This window comes from Sciurus carolinensis, chromosome 5 (assembly GCF_902686445.1).
Source record: "Sciurus carolinensis chromosome 5, mSciCar1.2, whole genome shotgun sequence".
NCBI classification, from domain to species: domain Eukaryota; kingdom Metazoa; phylum Chordata; class Mammalia; order Rodentia; family Sciuridae; genus Sciurus; species Sciurus carolinensis.
This window is the reverse complement of record NC_062217.1, coordinates 137,933,383-137,950,001: the sequence shown is the minus strand read 5'-3', so window position 1 is coordinate 137,950,001 and position 16,619 is coordinate 137,933,383. Positions and strand designations below refer to the sequence as shown.

The 16,619-nt window shown below is 38.8% G+C and overlaps 1 protein-coding gene across 2 annotated transcripts in view; it reads left to right on the top strand.

The window, feature by feature from the left end:
• Pank1 (pantothenate kinase 1) overlaps positions 1-16,619 on the top strand; it is a 62,907-nt gene that overhangs the window by 19,713 nt on the left and 26,575 nt on the right. For both annotated transcript variants that reach the window (XM_047553937.1, XM_047553938.1), the window contains exon 2: positions 15,991-16,343. In XM_047553937.1, the coding sequence (XP_047409893.1) occupies positions 15,991-16,343 (353 nt within the window). The remainder of the gene's footprint in view (positions 1-15,990; positions 16,344-16,619) is intronic.

Below are 16,619 nucleotides of genomic sequence, written 5' to 3'. Positions count from 1 at the left end.
GTAATAATATAATTTGGTCAATATAATTTCCCCTTTCTCTCCTCTCTTCCTTCCCCTTGGTCCTTTTCCTCTAGTCTAGTCTAGTCTTTCTATTTTCATGAAACCTAACTTTCTTCCTTTTTTTTTTTTTTTTTTTTTCTTTTTCTTTTTCCTCTCTAAATTCCAAATATGGGAGAAAAAATAGGACCCTTGACTTTCTGGGTTTGACTTATTGTACTTAACATTAGTGGTCTCTAGTTACATTCATTTCCTGCAAAGAACATTATTTCATTCTTCTTTATGCCTGAATAAAACTCCATTGTGTATAAATACATGTATATGATATATATATATATATATATATGTATATTTTCTTTTTATGTAGATGATATGTATTTTTTTCACCATACTGAGGATTGAACCCAGGGGTCCTCTACCATTGAGCTACAATCCCAGCCCTTTGTGTTTTCTTTATTTTGAGATAGGATCTCTCTAAGTTGCTGAGGGTGGTCTTGAACTTACAGTCCTTCTTGCCTAAGCCTCCCAGATCTCTGGGATTACAAGCATACACCACCATCCTGGGCCTATATATCACATTCTCTTTATCTGCTCATACATTGACGTACATCTAGGTGGTTCCATAATTTGGCTATTGTGAATTATGCTACTATAAACACAGGTGTAAATGATCTGTATCGTATGCTGACTTTAAGTCTTTAGCATAAATACTGAAGAGTGGAATATCTAGGTTATGTGGTGTTTCCACTCCTAGACTTGAGGAACTGCCATACTGATTTCCATAGTGGTTGTACTAATTTATAATCCCACCAGTAGTGTAAAAATGTTTCCTTTTCTTAAGAATTTTTTTAAAAATATTGGAGCATTATAGTTATACATAGTTGTTGGGTTCATCTTGACACATTCATACTTGTGTGGAATTTAATTTCAGGTCATGTTCCCCCACTTTTCCTTTTCTACCTCCCTCCCCAACCATTCTCCTTCTACTCTACTGATCTTCCTTTCACTCATCTCTTTGTTTATTTCTGATTATTTCTTTCTACTTACACATAAAGGAGAAATTCCTTGTGGTATATTTATATATGCATATAACATGATTTTTAAAAAGTTTATTCCATATTTCCTCCCCCTTCCCATTATTGTTTGTATTCTTGCAGACTGCCATTCTGGCTAGGGTGAAATGAAGTCTCAGTGTATTTTTGATTTGCATTTTCCTAATTGCTTAGCTGTATTGAACATTTTTTCATATATTTTTTGGCCATTTCTTCATTTGAGAAGTGTCTGTTTAGTTCATTTGCCCATTTTTTGATTGGGTTTTTTTTTTTTCAGTGTTAAGATTTTTGAGTTTTTAATACATTCTGGTTAGTAATCTTCTGTCAGAAGGGTAGCTAGCAGTGGGCTGGGGAGATAGCTCAGCTGGTAGAGTGCTTGCCTCGCAATCACAAGGCCCTGAGTTCGATCCCCAGTACCGCAAAAAAAAAGAAGGGTAGCTAGCAAAGATTTTCCCATTCTGTAGGTTCTCACTTCACATTCGTAATTGTTTCCGTTGCTGTGCAGAAGCCTTTTAGTTTGATGTCATTCCACTTGTTGATCCTTGGTATTATTTCCTGAGCTTTAGGGATCCTTTTGAGAAAGTCATTGCCTGTGCCTGTATGGAGTGTTGACCCTACATTTTCTTTTAAGAGTAGAAGAGTTTTGGGCTTAATTTCTAGGTCTTTGATCCATTTTCAGTTGACTTTTTGTGCAGGGTGAGAGGTAGGGAACTAGCTTCATTCTTCTACATATGGACCAGTTTTCCCAGCACCATTTGTTTAAAAGGCTCTCTTTCCTCCCTTGTATGTTTTTGATTGCTTTAGGGTTTGACATTTTGGGGCTCCCTCATCTCTGGCTCCATCTTGTCCCTGCTTCCTCCTGGCCCAGATCCAAGCTAAGAATACACTTACTGGTACTACCAGAATGGTGCCTTAGTACATGGCTTCCTTTGCTCCTTCAAGAGTCGCCCCACCCCCATCATAACTTTAAAACATAGGTTTTATGTTGGTGTTTACGTTTCTTGTTTTGATTTATGTGGTTCTCTGTGTCAGTGTCAGCCATGTGGGTTGCAAATCAAAGAATGACTGCATGACCTAAATACGTGAATACTGTTGCCAGAGTTAACTTTAATTGTGAAATGCATGCTTACCTTTAAAATGACAGTCACTGGGAGAAAAGAGCTCATCAATGGAATTTAATTATAAGTGGACTTTCTAAATCACAGCCATGGGGTTTAATCATGCATGGGGTGATATCGAGAACTGCAAACACTGTATTTAAAATGTGAAAATCACCTGTGGCACTTATGGTGTAACTTGTCCATAAATAATTTCATTAACAAGCAGTTAGATATGTTCTGGGAACAGGAGTATCTGCTGGGTCATTACCGTGCATTGCCCTCAGCTATCAGCCAGAGAGTTCTGCCCTCCCAGTTGCACGCAAGAGCAACTCAAACTTACCTTTCTAGATTTTAAGACATGGTCCAGCTATTTATTGCATTCATTTGGATTCAACTAGAATCGTAGTTCTGAACTCAAAGCAGTGAGAATTATAGTGTCTCTCTTCACCACTTGCCCCCACCTCGAGTCCCCCGTTCAAAATGTTTTCTGGGCATCATTCCAGGCTCATGGAGTCAGAATCTCTAGGTGACTGGTGATCTGTATTTTTTCCCACAGTGCTGGAACTTGAACCCTGGGACTTGAACATGCTAAGCAGATGCTCTACCACTGATTATACTCCTAGTCCTACAATTCTAATTGGTATTGGGGATTGAACCCAGGGGTGCTTTATCACTGAACCACATCTCCAACACTTTGTTTTTTATTTTGAGAGAGTCTCACTAAATTGCTTAGTGCCTTGCTAAGTTGCTGAGGCTGGCCTTGAACTTACCATCCTCCTGCCTCAGTCTCCCCAGTAACTAGAATTAAAGGTGTGCAACACTATATTTGAGCCATATTGCTACATTTTCTTCAACCTAAAAGTTTATGTTTTCTTCTGATTTTAAAAGAAATATTTTCATGAGTAGAATATTGCAAGTCCTAGCATTGTGCCTATTGTGACTGATAGATAAATTGGCTTTGAGTGACAGAGGTGAAGCCCCGACTCTCCTTTTTTTTTTTCTTTGCTGACATGATGACATTTCTACTTGCATCAGAAGTTCTAAAAAGAAAAAAAAAAAAATCCTTCCAGTTTTCTTTACCCCTCTAGTTTTTGAGAAGATGATCAACCCTTTTGTTCCTACTCTTGTTGGGGTGAGAGGGAGAAAGCGGATTGGAAACTGGGACTGTGACAGTGAGAGAAGAGTTATTGTCACACAAGGATGTGTAACCTTTCCCACAGTGATCCCTTCCCACAAACTTGCCTGTGTCCCTTTTCAGTGTGGTTTGAATTGCCAAGTTTAACATATACTTTTTTTTTCTCATAATAGTGTAGGTAGATGCCATGGTTTGCATATGATTCATGCCCATCGAAACTCATGTTGAAAGTTGATTGTCAGTGTGGTGGTACTGGGAAATGGGGCCATAGGAGGTGATTAGGTCATGGGAGCATTGCCCTCATGAATGGATTAATGTCTTTTTCCAGAGACTGTGTTAGTCCTCTAAGAGTGGATTGATTCTTATGAGAATGGGTTGTTACACAGCTAACCTGACACTCTGTCATGATTGATACAGCATTAGGTCCTCACTAGACACTGAGCAGATGCTGGTGCTCTCCTCTTGGACTTCCCTGATTCTAGAACCATGAGCTAACATAAACCGTTTTACTTTGTAAATTATCCAACCTCTGGTGTTTTGTTCTAGCAACAGAAAAGGACTAAGACAAAGGCAAATCAAGCTTTTTCCAACCTTAAATCTCTACCTGAAGGAATCTTTGTTTTGACAAGTGCCTAACTGGTTGAACGACTTGCTCTTGAGGATCAGTCCTCCCTACTAGTCCCCTTTTGCAGGGGGGTGCTAAGTTTTGAACCACTGAGCTATATCCTAGCCCCACTCCCTACCATTATTTAATTTATTTATTTTAAAATTATGTATAAATTATATAAATTATGTAAATTATGTATAAATTATTTATGTAATTTTTGGTGGTACTGGGGAGTGAACCCAGGGATGCTTTACCACTAAGTTGCATTTGCAAGCCCTTTATATTATTCATTTATTTTTATTTTTAACTTTTTTGCAGCATTGAGGATCAAATCCAGGGCTAGGATCACACATACTAGACAAGCATTCTACCATTATAACCCCATTTTTATTTTGAGACAGGATCTTGTTAAATTGCCCAAGCTGGCCTTGAACTTGCAATCCTTCTGCCTCAGTTTCATGAGTTGCTAAGATTATAGCTGATGTTAGATATGGTAGTGTGTTGCAACAGAAGAAACTGGTGAGGTAGGTATGTTGTTTTTCCTGGGCAAACCACAGATCTGCTATCTGCTTATTGAAGCAAAGTTAAAAGAGTTTCTTTTTCCTTTGCATCATTACAGAGAAACTTTTAAATGAGAGTTTAAAAGTATCTCAGATTATAAAGCTTCAATGTGTTGATTGTAAAAACTTGAATGAGAAACATCAGAAAAAGCCAGAAGAAGAAAATAATCACCCCCAATATATGATCCAGAAGTAATAGTTGTTAACATTTTGGCCTTAAGTTTCTAGTCATGTTTTCTGTCCAAGTAGCAATTTGATTTTTAGACAAAACTGTCATCATATGAAATGTACCATTTAATCTCTGTTCTTTTTCACATGAACATTCTCATGTTGTGAAATGCTGTCCAACAAAATGGTTTTAATGGTGATATGTTGTTTCATTATGTTAGTGGATAATCATTTGTTTATTCAGCCTTTTATTATTGGATGGTAAATTAGTTTTCTCATTATTATAAATAAAACTTAAATTTTTAAGCTAAATTATTTGGATACATACATAATTATTTCTTAAGGGTAAAGTAGAACCAATATATCCAGGGGGCTATGAATCTGACTTTTTAGTATGTATTTCCAAAGAGCTCCATGGAAAGATTGTACCAGGTTTCACTCCCATTGGTAGTGTGTAAGTGCTTGGACCCCTGCCAATACTGGGTTTACCACATGACTAAAATTCAAACTAAGGAAATCTGGTATGCATTAATTTGAAAGAAACCATGACTGTTTTCTTTGCATGGAATATTTAATGTTTAACAGATTGCTCCATGTGCAATAATTATGGGTTTCTTTACAGTGCAACAGAAACCCTTTCATTAAATTTTTCATTTACCACTTTAAGGCCCTTAAATAGTTCCTAGGTTTTCAACTCTTACATTTTCTTCTGTTAAAAGTGTAGTTTTTGAGGGTGTGTGTGTTTTGGGGATAATGGAATGTGAGCACCAGACAGAACTTTATAACAGGTTAATCTAACTCCATTTACAGATTGGTAAATAACTCAAATAAGTTCCCACAGATTCTCTACTCAGCTCAGATTGGGCAAAATGGGAACTTCATTGGTTCATGAAACTGTAAATTGGTTCTGATGTGTGCTGTCACTGACCTTGGACAATTCCTTGATCTTTCTAAGTCTCAGTTTTTATATCTGTATATAGGATTTTGAATTTGACCTAAGGTTCCTTCTACCTATTAAGGTTAAATGTTGGGGCTAAAGTTGTGGCTCAGTGGTAGAGTGCTTGCCTGGGATGTGCGAGGCCCTGGGTTCAATACTCAGCACCACATATAAATACATAAAATAAAAATATCTATTGACAACTAAAAAAAAATTTTTTTAAAGTTAAATGTTTCTGTGTATAAATTACAAATAATTACACCATGCTGTTAATCAAATTTACACACAGTGACAGGAAGGCCTTCCAAGATAAGAAAAAGAAAAAATTCTTTTTTAGTGTTTGGGATCAAACCCAGTCCCTCATACATGTTAGCAAGCACTATACCACTAACCTACATCCTCAGCCCAAGATAAGAAATTTAAAAAGAAATACAATTTTATTGCACACCTGGATGTAAGTTAGCAAGGTCTTTTTATTTTTTTATTAATTAATATATTTATTTATTTATGGGGGTGGTTAACTGGGTATTGAATTCAGAGGCACTTGACCACAGAGCCACATCCCCAGTCCTAGTTTGTATTTTATTTTATTTATTTATTTTTTTCTGAAGCTGACTTTGAACTCGAGATCCTCCTGCCTCGGCCTACCGAGCCATTAAGATTACAGGTGTGCACCACCATGCCCAGCAACAAGGTCTTTTTTAACCTATAGAAGCCCTTAGGCAATTTGAACATAATTACTATTAACAGTGTAAAAATATCTTCAAAGTACGTAAAACTTTTTTCTGTTGGTTATACAATACTCAAATATCTTTTCCTCATACTAATTTGTTTAACAAATCTTCACAAATAGTGGAGAAAGAAATTTCAATTCTGCTGCTCCCTGGTCAGTTATTATAGCTAATTCTAATTTAGGTAATTCTTAAGAGAATTGTTACTCTCTGTGGCAGTAATAAGTTATTGAGTCAGACCCATGCCCAAAGGAGTAATTGAACACTCAAGTGCCTAATTTACAGTCACCCTTTGGTTAGTGACGGGATACATTCTGGTGATGTCATGTTTGGGGCCGTTTTATTATTGTGGACACCTCAGAGAATGCACTCATAACCTAAGATGGCTGTGACATCACTGGGCCGTATGATCTTATGAGACCACTGTCATATATGTGATCCGTCGTTGACTGAAATATGGTTGTGCTGCACTTCACTGTGAGCATTAGGAAATCTTTCCTCACCAGGAACACTTCTTAAAGCTCTGTGACTGATTATAGGGAAACTCAGATTTTATACTTAGTCCTCTACACCATGAAATCAAGAGTACAACAATTTTCTTATGACAGTCTCTTTTAGCTCTTTAAAATTGTTTCTGTGAGGCCAGATATGGTGGCATCTACCTATATGTAATCCCAGCTACTTGGGAGGCTGAGGCAGGAGGATCACAAGTTTGAAGCCAGGCTCAGCTATTTAGTGAGACCCTCTCTCAAAACAAAAAATAAAAAGAGCTGGGGATGTAGCTCAGAGGTTGAGCACCCTTGGGTTCAATCCCTAGTCTCGGGGGTGGGGAACATGTTAAAAAACTTTCTGTGACTGATAAGAAAAGTTTCCTGGTCCTCCCCTCACATCCCACTCCTGTGTTTTTGCTCATTTTTTTTATTATGGAGTTCACTGTGTACCCTTAAGATTTACTGCAGGAAGCATAAATGCCTCTCAGAAACTATTCTTGTGTTCTAAAGAGTCTTTAAGAAACAGACTTTGTTTTAAAGCAATCTAATCAATAATACTTTTTAAATATTGTTGTTGCAACTTTTGAAATGCAGATTCATTTTTATAGTTTTAACTACTACCATATTGACAGTCTTAGTTTGCTTTTGGAGGAAGATTCAGAGAAAAATAAATATAACAGGACATACATATCTTTTTATAAACACTAAGCTACCACATGTTTTATCAGTAGTAATAACAGCTCCCACATATGGTTCTGTTGGACACAGAGGATTCTGGGAAAATAAACAGCTAAAGACTTTGATGCAGGATATGTTACTCAGCATAGACAAGTGCTATGATTTATATACGTGTCTCCCAAGTGTCCATATGTTAAAAGTTTTGGTCCCCAGGTGGCCCAATAGGTGGTGAATCATTAGGAGGTGGGGTATAGGGGGAGGTCCTTAAATCATTAGAGGTGTGCCCTCAAAGGATATGGGAAGACCCTAGTGTCTTCCCCATCTCTCCTGTTTGTTTCCTGGCTGATGAGGGGAGCAGATTTGCTCTACCTTATGTTCCTGCCATGATGTGCTGCTTTGCCGTAGATTCAAAGCAATGAGGCCACTTGATCTTAGACTAGAATCTCTGGAATCATGAGCCAAAATAAATCTTTTCTTTATATAAGTTAATTATCTCAGGTATTTCATTAGAGTAATGCAATAGCGAGTTTATCTGACAGGAACAATTAACTCTGAAATCTCAGTGACTTAAAACAAGAAAGGTTTATGTCTCAACACAAACCCATTGAGGTGCAACCTGGGGCTCCACTATGGCTTGTCTTCCTTACTCTGAGACCTTGATGACGGAACAATCATTAGCTTAAATTTTATTGGTTATGATAACAAAGACAGAGTTCTGAAGTGTCCCACTGCAGCTGGAAGTGCTCTTGCCTGCAGGTGATACAAATTCTTTCCATTCATATATCACTAGCCAGATTAGGAACACTGCCCTGCTCTGTTTTAAAATATCCAGGAATTGCAGCCTGACCCCATGGGCCTGGAAGGAAGAGACCAGAAATATTGGCCAGCAGTAGTAGTGACTATCACAATTTGCTTTTCTGATGATCAAATATTCTTGTCTTATAGGTGAGATCCTATAAGACATCTTATAGGTGCATTCTTGTCTTATAGGTGAGATCCTTTCTCTAAAGCAGACTATCCCAAGATCCTACCTAGTCAAAACATGTGGATGGTGCAGGATTTAGGCTTTCAGTTAAGGAGTGATACAGAGTCATTTCTTTGTCAACTCTAAATGTGGTTCCTCTTGAGCTAGAGACTTCAGAACAAAAAAAGATGAGTTATCTGCTCTTTATTCACCCCCCAACACAGGCTATATGCTAATATAGCAAAATAAAGATTAGAAAACTTAATATACAATGTCACCTTTTTGTCATTGTGACAAATACCTGAGAAAAACAACTTAAAAGTAAGAACAATTTATTTTGGCTCACAGTTTCAAAGGTTTTAGTTCATGGTCATCTGGCTCCATTGCTATTGGCCTGTGTGTCAAGGTAGAACATCATGGTGGAGAGTGTGTGGTCTAGCAGAGCTACTCACCTCCTAGTAGCCAGAAAGCAAAGGAGAGAGAAAAAAAGAGAGGATTTGGGGTCCAGGACAAGATATACCCTTCTAGGGCATGCCCCCAGTGACTTACTTGCTCCAATTAGGCCCCTATCTCTTATAGTCCCTACCACCTCCCAATAGTTCACTTAATTATGGAAGTCTGTTGTTGAAATCAGAGCCCTTCAGATCTAATCATCTTCCCAAAGCTCTATCTCTGATCATTGCTGCATTGAGACAAAGCCTTCAACCTGAGTTTTTGAGGGACATTCCAGATCCAAACCACAATACACTGCCATTCAGAAAGGGGTGAATGGGAGATACCAAGTAGTCACTGATCCTCATTCTAAAATACTAAAGCATTTCTGAATTCCCTCTGGGTTCCTTTTTTTCGGTCCGTAGAGAATGTTGCTTTGGGACCCCGAGTCTCCCTGGGAGGGCCTCCAAGTCCATTCTTTCTTCAGCCCTTGACTCCACTCTAGGGAGATCTCTCCTTTTCCAGTAGCCTCCTTGATCACATCTGTTCAATGAAAATTAGGAGAGTCCATTGTTTTGGACTCAGATCTGCACTGGGTCCTAACAGAGCCAGCTAACAATCAAAATGGAATCTCACACACACAAAACTTCAATGTCACCAATCTGAAACTGAGCAATTTATGTAACTTTTTAAGAAATCAAGATTAGAGAGATAACAAACAGCCCAGTTTCTGAAATAGACCAGTTTTAATTGGTACAATAGTGAAGTTCCCTCTGCCTTAGTCCATACGCAGAAGAAATAATCAGAAGTAACCTGACGTTAACCTGTCATTTTTCTATTGTTCTATCTCCCCATCCCTGCCTTACATAAGGAAGGTAACTCTGAAATGCACAATTAACTTTTTGTTCTTGCTTTTTTATGGCCTCTGTCTGTAAATCCAAATTCCTTTGCTCAGACCATTCGAACACTTAATTAATTAATTAATTAATTTTGGTACTGGGGCATGAACCCAGGGGCACTTTACCACTGAGTCGCATCCCCAGCCTTTTCTTTTTTTGTTTTGTTTTGTTTTGTTTGGGTTTTTTTGAAACAGGACAGCAACTCTCCCTAAGTTGCTGAGGCTGGCCTCAAACTTGTGATTCCCCTGCCTTAGCCTCCTGAGTCTCTTGGATTACAGGCCAGGGCTACTGAACCCAGCTGGGCCACCTAATCTATTTTATGGAATACAGTGTTGTTCTGTTCTAGAATTGAAAATAAAGGCAGGCTGGGAGTAGAATGTGTGCTTAGCATGTCCAAGGCCCTTGGGTTTGATTCCCAAGGGGTGGGGAGATAGAAAATAAAGTCAAAACCAAATGGTTGTAATTTTGTCTTTTGACAGATGGCAAGTGAACCCTGAAGGCGTGCTCTTCTTAGAGGCTAAGCAGCTTTCTCATCTGCTTCCTCATTTAGAGAATCAGGGCTCCAGAGTTCTTTTGGGTCTTGAACTGTTCTCCTTGCATTTTTAGACTCAGGCTCATGGTTCCCTTGGCAGGGCACTTTTCCAAAGGATATAGGTTTCTTGTCTATTTGGTTCCGGTTTTTTCCCATATGCCTATAGCAAAGCCCTCGGTTCTTTTCTGGGCATTCTGGTATTTGCTGTATGCCCTTGCGTTTTTGCTTTCATGCCTTTCCTTGTTGACTTAATGGATGATACTTTGAACCAGTCTGGCTTTGTGGGGTAAGCCATAGCTTTAGTCTCTCAGACTGAACTGAGAAGCCACAACCTTCACTGTATTTTTTACTTGGAGACAATTTAACCCTTACAGAGGGTTTACAGTGGGTGCAATGGCCAGCAGATTCTCTCCCTTTGAGAATGAAAGTACAAAAGCTGTGTTAAGTGCTAATTGACTTTCACTCAAAGGCTTCTTCATTTTGTTAATTTTTTTTATCTGTTGGGAAAACAGGTAGCACTTTTTCCTACCCTGCTAGTCTGACTTAATGAATATGATGCCCTTTGCTTTTTGTTTGTAAACCAGGCAGTTATTTCTGAGCTAATTCTCTCTCAACTTTTAGAATGCAGCCAATAGTGGCCAATAATAGCCACTAACTTTTGACTTTCGAACTCTTTCACTGGGTCAACTAATTCTTTAGGCACACTACCTGCCTTCTAAATTTTCAAAAGCGATTGTTTTACCAAATGCTGTGGCAGTCTCCAAAATCTCCTCCCTTCCTCCTTGTTGCCTGACCCTAAGCCATGATCACACTGCACTTCAAGTCTTCAAGTGTCAGAACAGAGAGTTCTATTGCATTGACAGATGGCACCCAAATCTCAGTGATTTTAAAAAAACAAAGGTTTATTTATTTGTGCTGTCAAAGGATAAATTATAACAGTGTAGTTTAACAATCCTAGTTGACTTTGTTGTTAATTCTAGAATCGGGTAACACTTCATTCCATAAAACAGAATCAGTTTTCCAATGGGCTGAGCACTCACTCATCAAAAATAATTTGATGATCAAATTACTTCTTTTCCATAAGGATTAAGGAAGAGGGAACTTCACTCTTTTGCTAGTTGAGACTGACCTATTTGAAATGAATTCTTGGTGAATGAACATTGTTGATGCATATTCTGGAAATTAAGAATGACATCTTGTTTAGGAAGAGTAAGGGGTGAATATCAGTATTCTATGTCTAGCACCAGCATCCCTTCTGGCAAAAAGAACAACCTCTTGATCTTAACAGTAGCTCAGCTGAATTAATCAAAGCATCTGGATATCCTGGGGTCAGTGACCAGCATGAGTCATGGACGGAAGAACTCAGATGTTCTTCCTTCCTTTTCTCTTCTATCTCCATCCCCAGTGTGTACATGGGAACCTTAGATTAGGCAGATCATGATATTAGGAAGATGAATAAAACTGTACATGTGAAATATGACAGTAACTAGAAAAAGCATTATCATGTGAACAAAAGAGCATTATATTTTTCATGAAAATAAGAAATGAACATAGGTAGCCAGGCATGATGGTGTAAGCCCCTAATCCCAGCTACTCAGAAGACTGAGGCAGGAGGATCGCAAGTTCCAGGACAGCCTCTGCAACTGAGCAAGACTCTGTCTCAAAAGAAAATAAAAATGACTAGAGATGTATCTAAGTGGTAGAGCACTTGTCTGCCATGTGGGAGGCTCAAAGTTTAATGCCTAGTACTGGGGGTGGCAGGGAATGAACATAAGTTAATAAAAGCAGCTTCTTTCTTTCTTTCTTTTCAGTGCTAGGGATTGAACCTAGGGCCTCCACACGATAGGCAAGTGCTCTGTCACTGAGCACTGAGCTACATCCCCAGCCCCTAAAAGTGATTTCTGTTGCCACTTAAACTAACACAATAATTCTAGTCCTTATTCCCTCTTACCTTAACTCAGACTGCTGGTATACATTGAACTGAATTTTTAAAACTCAACACCCCTCCCTTCTGCCGTTTAGTTGTGTTGCCAATAGACTTTTTGAAATAGCTAAAAAATGACCAGGTGGTAAAGCAAGAAGAAACTGGTTCTAAATTAGTTATAAAATGTTTAGGTGTCCACTGCAATATTTTTAAAAGTGAGACTTCTTTTCAGTTGCTGGGTTTTAGCAAGAGCCAACCAAATAAAAGATTATGTGAGGTCTCTTCCTCTTGGAGGAATACTGGGTTTCTAATATAGAACTGGATTATTTATATAGGTTTTACACAACTTGGTTTGTCTATAAATGCTGAGATACCTTCTGTTTTGCATTATTGCTGACTTTTTAAAAATTTCTGCTTGTATGACAGTTCTAAGTATAGAATTTTCCCACCCCTTCCCCTGGATCTCTAGCTTCCACACTCACAGCCTGCTCATCCTGCTATCACCTGGCCATATTAACACGTTGGGGGCCTTCTGTACCTTTCTGTAGATTCATATAATCAACTCGTAAGAATAGTCTTTCTTTCCTCCTTTTTTCCCTCCCTTCTCTCACTCCCCTCCTTTTTTCTTTTTTTTCAAACCCTGCCACACACACCTTTTCCAGGCATTTCTTACATTTCTCATTAATGGAAAATTGGAGGAAATCTTTTCCAGTAGTGGAATAGATTTGCTCATTGTTTTAACAGTTGCCTAATACTCCATAGTTTAGAAGTCATATACTTGATTGGTAAAAAGCATGCCTTTTGTTTCTGGTTTGTTTTGTTTTTGTTAATTTGACAACTCTTGTGCTTAATATTTGAACATCTTTGCATTTAATTCCTGGAATGTTTGGGCTTTTTAAATTATGGCCCAGGAAAAGGGGTTAATTTGATTACAAAAATAAGTACACTTTTAATTTTAATAACTTTTGCCAGAATTTTTCCAAAATGGTTATGTTAGAAATATTGGAGAACCCTTTTCCCATCCTGTTCAAGTCACAAGTGTCTTCCCTGCTCTGATAAGAATGGATTAGAGCTGTAGTGCTGGGTTCATCACCTAGGTACCTGTTAACATGCCCTGGAATGTTTCCATGGACCCCACTGAGAAAGACTGTAGTTAACCCTTAATTAATTAATTAATCAATTTTAGTACCAGGAATTAAACCCAGGGGTGTTTAACCACTGATCCACATCCTCAGCCCCCCTTTTTTTTTAATCTCCTTTGCTTTTTCCTTTTTTTCTTTCTATTTTTATTAAAATCTTTTTTATTTTTACAGAGTGCATTTTGATTCATTGTACACAAATGGGGTACAACTTTTCATTTCTATGGTTGTACATAATGTAGATGCACACCATTCATGTAATCATATATATACATAGGGTAATACCGTCTGTTTCATTCTACTATCTTTCTGTCCCCCACCCCTCCCACCCCATTTTCCTCTACACCATTCAAAGTTCCTTCATTCTTCTCTTCCCTCCACCACCACCCTTGTTATATATTGTCATGCACTTATCAGAGAAAACATTTGGCCTTTGGTTTTTTGGGCTTGGTCTATTTCACTTAGCATGATATTTTTCAACTTCATCCATTTACCAGCAAATGCCATAATTTTATTCTTTTTTATGACTAATATTCCATTGTGTATATATATCACAGTTCTTTATCCATTCATCTGTTGAAGACAGGATCTCACTAAGTTGCTTAGTGACTTGCTAAGTTGCTGAGGCTGGCTTTCAACTGCCTCCCAAGTTGCTGGGATTATAGGCATGCACCATCACATCCAGCCTCTAGTTAGCCTTTTTGATTGGGAGTGCTTGTGTTTTTCTTTGTGTCTCTTAAAAAATTCACAGTTTGTAGCAGGGAAGAAACCGGAAGTCATTCTAATGCAATGCATTCCCTTCAGAGATAAGGAAATTAAGATCCAAAGAGGTGGAAGACGTTCCAGTGGTTGTGGCTGTTACTCCTGGAGTACATTTATTCTGAATTTTATTTCAAGGCTTTACTTATAACGTGATGCTGCTCCTATTCTGTGAGCCACACTGATGATGAATTTTAGAGAATGGAGCAACAGACTTCATCTGTGAACTGAATTGACTAATGGGAATGTACTATTTCCAGTTTTCTGTTATTTCCTACTAGGACAAGCAAGTTTCTTGACTTACCCTGGGCCATGTGGGATTTGCTTTGAAAACTTCTGAAAAGATAATAAAGCGTTTGTTAACCTGGTCCTGTCAGTGGAATTTGTTGCTCCTAATATTTTAGGGACTTGGAATTTTGTTTCTCTATAGTATTAGAATTGCTACTTACCAAGTATGGTGCAGCTGACTTTTGTTAAAACTAAAATAGCAACCGCAAGGTGCAGAAGAGATTTTGTTTGCAGGGATGGTTTCCCCTATGCACCCTTCCCAAATCTGCTTGAATAGAAAGCTGGTAAGTAGGGAAGCCTAGAAAAAAGACCTTCTGTAGGCCCCACTTCTGTTTCTGACCATGTATTATGCACAATTTGGCAGTTGTAACGTGCACAATTTGACAGGGGCTTATGTGGATGCTCCCTAGGGTTGAAATCAGGGAAACTTTGAAAGAAGCCTGAGACTCCCAGCGTCTTTAAATTCAGTTTCAATATCACAGTTCAGGTTTAGCTAATGGATTCTGCTGAGGGAAATGAAAAGGGAGACTCCAGCATTTGGATTCCCATTTGGGTTCAATCTGTTCGCAGCAGAGCATTTGACAGCACAGCATTAATTTTCCAGAATGTCTCTAAATAAAATCAGCCTATTCAGGCAGCTCAGCCCTTTCTCTTAACAGCAATAAACATAATTGTGACGGAGATTCATTTACTCTCAGATAAACATCTCAAGTAGGTTAAGTCTTCATACATCTAGAGTCGTGCCTTTCCGTTTCGGTCCTGGGCAGGAGCTGTGGTTATATGTGAATCTGGCTGTCAGTGGCCAAAGTTTTCTGGTTTAGTGGTTCCCACCTCTGCAACTGAAAGACTGGGAAACTTTAAAAATATTCTTATGATGGGACCCAAGCCTGAATTAAATTAGCACCTGTGGGAGAGGAGACCAGATATGGAATGTTAAAAGCTTCCCCAGGTGATTTAGACATGTTTGGCTTAAGAAATTCTGGGCAGCTATTTGGGATGGAGAGAGCATCTCTGTCTACTGCAGAAAGAAATCAAATGTAATATGAGCTGTTCTTAGAATTCTACCACCCTACAGATCATCCTTGCTCATCATCTCTCATAGTCTACTTTCTCTCTCCCTTCTCCTTCCTCCATATTGGGTAGTCACATCTTACAAGTCAGCTCAGGATGCAAAACATGAATTGTTGAAAAGTGCACTAGGAAGGCACCATGTGGGTTAAAGACTAATCTTGATACACCCAGCATAATCAGTTCCTCTTCTGGACCCTATGCAGAAACAACAAAAATTACTAAATATTGAAATAGCACTCAATCTGGTGAGATACTCAAGCCCCAGGAAGCCCCAATGAAACTGGCATAGGGAACGGCAGAATCCTATTTCTCATCTCATTCGATTCTAAGGTCAACTCACTTAGTGGAGTGTAGACAGTCGTGAGGACCTCTGCAATTGTGAATTTCTCTTGATGCCCTTTTTTTAGGCACATATAGTCAAATTCAAGAAAATTGAAGTGAAATGCGTTCCCTTATTGAATAGTCAAAAACTGAAACTTTTTTGCATGTCTAGGATTCAGCAGGACTCTTTCTCTCTGCCCTCTAGCATTCCCGTGGTTCGGCATGGATATTGGTGGAACTCTGGTTAAGTTGGTCTACTTTGAACCAAAGGATATTACAGCTGAAGAGGAACAAGAGGAAGTGGAGAACCTGAAGAGCATCCGGAAGTATTTGACTTCTAATACAGCTTATGGGAAAACCGGAATCCGAGACGTCCACCTGGAACTGAAAAACCTGACCATGTGTGGGCGCAAAGGGAACCTGCACTTCATCCGCTTCCCCAGCTGTGCCATGCACAGGTTCATTCAGATGGGCAGTGAGAAGAACTTCTCCAGCCTCCACACCACCCTCTGTGCCACAGGAGGCGGGGCCTTCAAATTTGAAGAGGACTTCAGAATGGTAGGTCATGCTTCTTCTTGTTAAAATAACCAAGCTTGTCACATGTCCAGTCATGACATCTCGTGCCTAAAAACTAGACTGCTAACCTTGGGACCTGGGCAGATTCACTTCATCTCTGTGCCTTAGTTTCTTCACGTCATGGAGTTGTTACAAGATGGATTAAATGAGATAATTTGTACCTGACAGGAAGTACTTAAAATGTGTTAGGCATCGTCATTTTTTCTGTTACAATTACTGCTATGTGATAATGCTAAGGGGATAGAAATTCCCATCTGA